At 37.9% G+C, this 7,450-nt stretch overlaps 1 protein-coding gene across 2 annotated transcripts; it reads right to left on the minus strand.

Annotated features, from left to right (window-relative positions):
• Positions 1 to 2,213: 2,213 nt before the first annotated feature.
• LOC137938965 (uncharacterized) lies at positions 2,214 to 6,605 on the minus strand. 2 transcript variants are annotated; one of them, XM_068784099.1, is made up of 3 exons: positions 6,318 to 6,387; positions 5,598 to 5,660; positions 2,214 to 4,242 (listed from the first exon to the last, which is right to left on the minus strand). In XM_068784099.1, exons 2-3 carry the CDS (start codon positions 5,637 to 5,639, stop codon positions 2,980 to 2,982), a joined length of 1,305 nt encoding a protein of 434 aa, XP_068640200.1. In that variant the 5' UTR covers positions 5,640 to 5,660; positions 6,318 to 6,387; the 3' UTR covers positions 2,214 to 2,979. The 2 variants fall into 2 exon arrangements, with proteins under 2 accessions (XP_068640200.1, XP_068640199.1); XM_068784098.1 differs by lacking the exon at positions 5,598 to 5,660 and having other exon boundaries at positions 6,318 to 6,605.
• Between the last annotated feature and the right edge of the window lie 845 nt (positions 6,606 to 7,450).

Raw genomic sequence — 7,450 nt, forward strand, 5'->3', positions numbered from 1 at the left:
ACTATTTGACAGAAAAGTAACCATTATGATTGACTGATTGATCAAAGGTTGATTTTTGGCAATGGAAAAATAATGGCTAGTTTGGGTTGGGGAATCTATAAATACCCCCACCAAAATGTGAGTAAAGGGATGCATGAACATTTATGTTTGAAGTCCCTTAATGGCAGACTGATCCATCAATTTGGAGGGATGATCGATCATGCTTTATAGCATAAAATAGCCATGTCCTATATGATCGATCAATTTACTATGGTTGATCGATCATTCTTTATTTTTCTAGTCTGCACAGTTCTTGATGATCGATCATAGTCAGTGACTGATTTATCATTCCAATGCTAGATAAAAGCGTTTATATTTATAAATCATGAGAATTTCTCTCTAAGTGCTTTAACATGTTTTTAAGTGATATGTATGATGATTCATAACATGTCTATATGCAATTTAATATCCTAAAGTTTTAATCGCACAAGTACTTAAGGAATATGAGTTAAAATACTCTCTTATGTAAATTGACTGAGTTTAAATGTTTGTCTATTGAAGCTTAAACTCAAGTCTTCACGTTGATTTCTTCCTTGTGGGTGCTTCTTCAAGAGATGTTCTTCATTTTGTGCTCGAGGTCTTCATTTTGGTTTTAATGCTTTAGACCTTGAGATGCTCTTGAAGGTTAAATATCTGAAATACTAGATTTGCAAGTAATTAGTTCAATTTTATTTTGTTATCATAAAAAACAATGTGGGAGTCAACCTACAGTCCACATCTTAAAGGAAGTGATCTTATATGCAAAAGATCTTACATCCAAGCAAGCAACTTCTTGTTCCCCCCTCCACAAGGAACTATGTTTCCCTCTTCGTAGTCTATTGGATCGAATCTATCACCATCCCCGCCTCACTGCTACCACCACCCTCCAAATAAAAAAAATAAAAAAATCTATTATAATTGTGGTCCTATTACCATTTTTTTAATTATAAATATATATATTCTAATTATAGTTTTTTTAAGAAAGACATTTATGGTATACATATGCACCAGGCAACAGGAGAAATTTACCAATATCAATATTTAGAAGAAAGTAGTGGCACAAATATAATGTCCTTCTTTAGATTTTTTTTTCTGCAAAGAATGATTAAAAAATTGGCTTCAATTGGTGGTGTATTTAGATAACCAATCAAATTTTAGTGGAGCAACTAAATCAGATTATATTAATAGAAATCACACAATGGATTTCAAAGTGTGGAAGTTGTAATAGAAAGACTTTTTTTGCCAAAAAACATGTCTTTGTAACATGACATAAACAAGTTAAAAAATTCATAAATCTGAATCAAATCAACCGATTAAACAAAAAATAGTGACCTTAATTAACATTACGGATAATAACATAAACAACAAAATAAGGGTTCTTCTTCCTTTCTCTACTTTGGTCATTCGCCCCATGAATAGAAGTAGGAGTTTGTTTCCTCTCTTGTTTATTTATATCACATCCAACCCGGTAGCAAACCTCCGGCGAGAATTGGATGATTCAAAAGCTTCCATATGTTTGTTGTTAGCAATATAAAAAATAGCTTTTGACATTCCAATTATATAGCTTCAGTTTGTTACAAAATTTATCTCACAATTCCTAGTTTAAACTTTAAAAAAATATAAAATCGGTCTTCAACCACGTCAATTATTTTAGTTATTTGTGGTTTTCGACATTTGGGCGTGCTCTAAACAAGTATTTTCTCTTTCTATCCTACAATGATCCCAGTTTGAATACAAAAGACAAAAAAAAAAAAAAGTGTCGATAGAAATCCCACATTAATGTATATTAAGAAATGGTAGCACATATAAGGTTGAGCTATAATCGACCTAAGTGGATAACCATTTTGGGATGGAATCAAATTCAATCCAACAACAATACTAAACCAAGATGTGTCTATGGGCCTAGGTCTAGTGTGTGCTTCATTGGGAGTTTATGTGTAATATGCTCCATTGGAAGTTTATGCCCATGTCTCAAACTCATTATGTGTAAGTTTGGATATGAGGGAGAGTGTTGAGAGGTAAAAATCTCATTTGATATGTGATGATAAATAATAACGTTATAAGATTAAGTAATAGTCATCCTAAGCGGTTAGTCATTTTACGACAGAACTAGGCTCAATGTAATAATTAATTTTTTATTTAAAAAAAGAAAAGAAAAGTAGGAGAGATTAGAGTTTACACACCCTCTCCCCTACTATAAAAATTACATCAATATCCTTACAAACCCATAAACCCTAGAAAACTATATTTCATAAAAATAAAATTTCCTAGAAAGTAAAATAAATAAACTCTAACACTACCCCTCAATTTGAAGTATATAGTTTTACTGTGTATCAAACTGTAGTGAGATGCAACCAATGCCTAATTGAATCGTTCATGGTTCACATTGGTGGTGTTATTAATGAAGAGATCATTCAGGAAGGGGAGTTATCCCTACCACCACTTTCCTATGACCATGTTGGGCTCCACCTCCACAGGGACTGCTCTCTCACTGGTGCCAAAAGAGGTGAGAAGAAGAAGGGGGCCCCTCCCCTAGCTGATAGTAGTCAAACCACTTAAATCAACCTGATCATATCCAGCTTAATTTTCTGTTCTCAGAGATCTACCAATAGTTGTATATATTGCCATATACAACCCATATAAAAGTTATAAAATTGATCCCACAAAGACCCATATATAGAGAGAGACAGAGAGGGAGAACAAGGAAACACATACAGAGGCAAGAAAATTTACTGCCCTCGTCAAAGGAGATTTAGGTGAGGATGAGCTACAAAAAACCCCACCGATGTTTTCTGCTACCTCTGAGATCCCATTGTTCAGTGGTGCACTCAATCAGTTTTATAGGTTTCTGAGCTCCACTTGTATTTGGAGCAGAAAAGGGCCTGTCATGGATTGATGTACAGATAGCACCGACGAAATTATCTCAACATCAGTCATATGAAGCAGGATTGCATCAGCCTGTCAGCTGACACCAGGTTGAATCATTGGGAAGAAGGTCCAGTTGGTTTGTTTTTCAGGTTGTGCTCTTATAACCTTCTCGTTAGCCCACCAATCTGACCCAACAGATGGCTCCACGGATGCTCCGTCTGAGTTGTCGAATTTGAACTCTTTCGAAGTTCCAAGAGAGGGTTGTTGGCCCCGGGTTTTTACATGTGCTGATGCTCCCTCAACTGTTGCATTTGTGGACCCAGGAATCTGGTTGCACTCTGTGGCATTCTTTGCATCTGTGGATGGATCATCTCTTTCTAATTCGATGTCTACAGGAACTGACTTGAGTTCAGATATGGACTCTTCTCCATTGTCTTCCTCTTTTGCTGAACAGCTGGCGATCGCATCGCTACTCAACTCGAATGAGACCCTGTGGTTTATAATGAGTTCATCACTCCGGGATCCATTCTCTGAATTGGCAAGAGATGCAATTGCATATATTTGATCCTCTAAGCTGTCAGGGCCTACAGTTTTGGCATTATCTGGTGTTACAGAAATAGGGCTATCTTTGTGAATGGATTTGCGCAAGGAGAGTCCCTCGATGCTGAGAAGTTTGGGTGGGCCACCTGAGGAGAATGTAGGAAAAGAGCAACTACTGGACAGGAGCTCCACATCAGTGAAGGGAGATGAAGTGCCCGAGCCAGAAATTGCAGAACTAGGGGAAATAAGGTGGCCAACAGGACTTCCAGGGTACAACTGGTACGATTGAAACTCATATTGTGATGAAGGGAACTGCCTACAAACTTCACGAGACTTCTGATTGGATTCCAGTGAGGTCAGAAGCTGAGCAAAAGGTACTTCGGGGGATGAGGGAGTCGTCAGATGTACTGGCTCAGGTGGAGGAGTTAGTGGGGCTGTGGAGGGTTCAGTAGTGAAGGTTGAGAAAACAGGAGGTGACACAAGCTGGGTTTCGTGGGCATAGGGACCAATGGCAAATATAGAATGAGGTCCACGGGGAGAATAGACACTGGCAGACAGAGATGTGAGGGAGAGTAGTCCAGTAGGGGACTGGGTGGCAGATGGGGGCTCAGATTGGAGGAAGGAAGCAGGGGAAGAGGGAGGAGCACTGAAGGGGAAGACAAGAGAAGGCTGGTGGAGCAAACTCTCAGAAGTAGCAGGTCCTGCAGGCCCAGGCAAAGTTGATTCAGGAACTAGGACAGCATGGCCAATACGCTTTGTGTGCCTCTGGGATCCAAAACACCAGTATATGCTCCAACAGCCACCCCATCTTCTCTTCTGCAACAAAACCAATGTTTGTTAGAAACCCAGATGAGAAGGCAAAGGTGCCAGTTGAACAAACACCACTGAAAGCTTATGTTTTATGACCATCAACTAAACAGGATGCTTGGTGGGCATTCCAACTCATGTATGTAACACAAACTTTAAAGACCACAATGTATTCCAAATTCGCTAACTATACTTTTACATTACAGAACCATTCTTAATATAACAGTCTTGAACACATTTTCGTTTTATACCAAAACAACCCATATAGAAAACAGTGGATTTACACAAACATCCCTTGCTACTTAGCTCCTGAAAAGGGTTGTTCATCATGTAGTAAATGTATTAGATAAGTAAAGGGCAATTTTCTGGAATCATGCTGGTGAATGTAAACAAACTAGTTATGTTTCTTAATCCACCTAAAGACCGGCTCTGAGGAAAAAATTCTTCCTAGTCGACATGTTTTAAGAAGTCTTTGACCTTTCCTGGAAGCCCCAAATATACTAACAACATTTACATTCTTCACTAGTAATAATAGTAGTGATCACAAACATGTTTTGTCATCAAAGAAGGAAGACAATAACTACAGGAATCTTGTGATCTATTGATGAAGTCCCACTATGTCACCACGGACGCATCATTAAAATGACTAGAATGTTCTACTCATTTCATGAACAAAGTGCACAGAGGAGCAGTTCAAGCTCTCTTAGGGAAAACCGAAAAAATTCAGCACAATCAGTAATAAGGAACAGCCGATATATGTAATTGAACTTCTGATAAGAACACACAGAACAAGACCAGCAGGCATTTACACGTCCTAAAAAAAAAAAAAAAATTAAAAAAGAAGCATCTACACTGGAAAAGCACCAAGCTTTGGTTGTGTCAAATTGGTTAGGTGGTAAATACACAGCTAAATAGTTTGAACTAAGCCTACAAACTCAAGTATCGCATTTCTTTTCTTTCAATTAAAGTGAATTTCTAACAGGCTACTCTAACATGTAAAAAAGAGAAAGATTTTATGCAACAACGATAAAATAACAACTCAAAATAGAACAGGAAGAGTCAATCATAATCGCCCTTTGACATGATTAACAGACTTCACACCAAATAATTCATCCCCTTTTACAGAAAATCCATCAGTATATCTTACAACAAGCATAGCCACACCAATTCACCTTTTTGGAGCTGCACATTTTTCGCCTCAATAAGCTGCCACAGGATCTCAAATGAGACATGTAACAGCACAAAATCTTTGAACAAAAACTCAAGTGAAAAATTCCCTAATAGATATTAGACTCTCATGAGGTGCCAAATGTTTGAACTAGTTAAAAAGTATCATCAAGTCTAAAGCACCTTCAACATCGTACCTGATAACCTAACATCCCAATAAACAGAGTCACACCGCACATACTCTCTCTTTAGTTGATTACCTTATAGGAAAGAAAGATGGAGAATTGAAAAATGAACAATATAAGATAACAAAGAGTAATAAATCATTAAGATAATCGAAGCACACATAGCAGCCAACTACAAAATTGAATTTATCAAGCACAAACAAAAATGATAGAAAGTCCGACAGAAAGATTAAAATCTAACGGACAAATCGAATTCCTTCCTTATCCAATCCAACTTAGGCCAATTCATCAACAAACACTTACTAGAAAAAAAAAAAAACTGCTCAAATTCCAAGCAAACCCACCAATTCAGGAAAGCCTCATACGCTCAAGCAACCAGATCTCAATTCGCCAGTATTCAGCGCAAAAACAACAACAAAAATGCAAAAATTCAGACAACTAATCAACACTAACAACTAAAATCACACCGATCTTGAACTTCGGAGCCAATCATAACACCTATACCAAAGTTTAAGCACTCGCTGAAAAAAACATGTTGAATTCGTTTTCACTATCAAATGAAATTACCAAAATTTGCAAGAAACAACACCAAATTGCAAACACAAAAACTATCCGATCCAAATCTTCAAACAGACAGCAAGCTTTCACCATACTCAAAACTAAAAAAAAAAAAAAAACTTGATTTAAAAAAAAAAAAAAAAAACAAAACAAAACTTCGATCTACCAACTCACCTGAGCCGTATCCGGCTGGACTCGACTCTCCGCAGTGACGATCGCCGTCGCAGCAGCATTTATCGTCTCAACACTGTCATTCACTCGCCTCATCATTTCTCACCTCAAAAAAACCCCAAAAGCCTTACGAACTCTTCTCCAGCTCGCATCAAGTTCAGGAGTCCAAGCACAGGCCACAGAAACAACAAAATCACGACCGAATTCGAGAGACTCTCGCCATAAATCCGTCGTCTTGGATATGAAACTTCGATCGGAGAAACCGAAGAAAAGGTGGGTAGAGAAGAAAGAAACGACTTAATAGTGGAATCATTTTCAATCTCCCCTTTTTCCTGGTTTTTGTTGGAAATTAAAATTCTGATTTTGTTTTTTGTAAAAAAAAAAGGGAAGAAAAATGGGAAAATCGTTGAGGTCAAACACGGCAATAACTTCTACGAAGGTTAGGTGCAGAGATGACTATTTATTTTATCCCTAAATTACCCCCGTTAATATTTGATCTTCAGATCAACGGTGCGAAACCATTTTCACACCCTTTCATGGTTTAACAGGTAATTTTGGAAAATCCGAAGGGCAACTAATGAAGCATAAAATAACCGCGGGAAAATGCCGCCGGCGGCGATTCTATCCTCATCTGAACGCCTTTTTATCCAAAGCGAGTTTGTCTACGTGCGCACGTGTGCTCCCCGTCCACTTTTTGCGAAGTCGGTGACCCCCCACCCCCCTCGTGCGCCTCCGTGGGCCCAATCTTTACAATCATTTCCCGTGTTTTACACTAACGACTCAATCACGGCACCCGAAAAGCAAATCCGTCTAGAAACAGCTTTTCAGCTTTTTCTTTTACGTTCATTGATTACATTTCACCTCGGGAAAGAGGGGAAAGACCTTTCTGGGGGTTGGGTTTTGGTGATTTTTTATCAACCGGCTCTTTGAGCGGCGGATAGTGAAGGCGTTCAGATGGATGCTAGTGGGTTTGGTTCTTTGTGGAAAAACATTGTGTTTAATATTGGACTTTTTAACGTTATTTTTGTTTTTCTATTTGTTCAGCTTTTTAGGTTTTTGGGGTTTAGGGTTTAAGTTTAAGATTTAGGGTTTATATTTTGTTCAAGCTTTTAGGGTTTATAGGGTTTTATATTTTG

The sequence above is a fragment of the Aristolochia californica genome, unplaced genomic scaffold (genome assembly GCF_029961685.1).
Source record: "Aristolochia californica isolate CCGP_79_NKW_82.1479 unplaced genomic scaffold, dmAriCali1.0.hap1 SCAF_8, whole genome shotgun sequence".
In the NCBI taxonomy this organism is placed as follows: Eukaryota; Viridiplantae; Streptophyta; class Magnoliopsida; order Piperales; family Aristolochiaceae; genus Aristolochia; species Aristolochia californica.

Bases quoted from the DNA above. Each gene is read 5' to 3' on its own strand.
- LOC137938965 (XM_068784098.1), bottom strand. From the start codon at position 6,413: ATGATGAGGCGAGTGAATGACAGTGTTGAGACGATAAATGCTGCTGCG. The intron at 4,243-6,317 runs GTGAGTTGGTAG...GTTTTGTTGCAG, and splicing joins TCCAGCCGGATACGGCTCAG to AAGAGAAGATGGGGTGGCTG.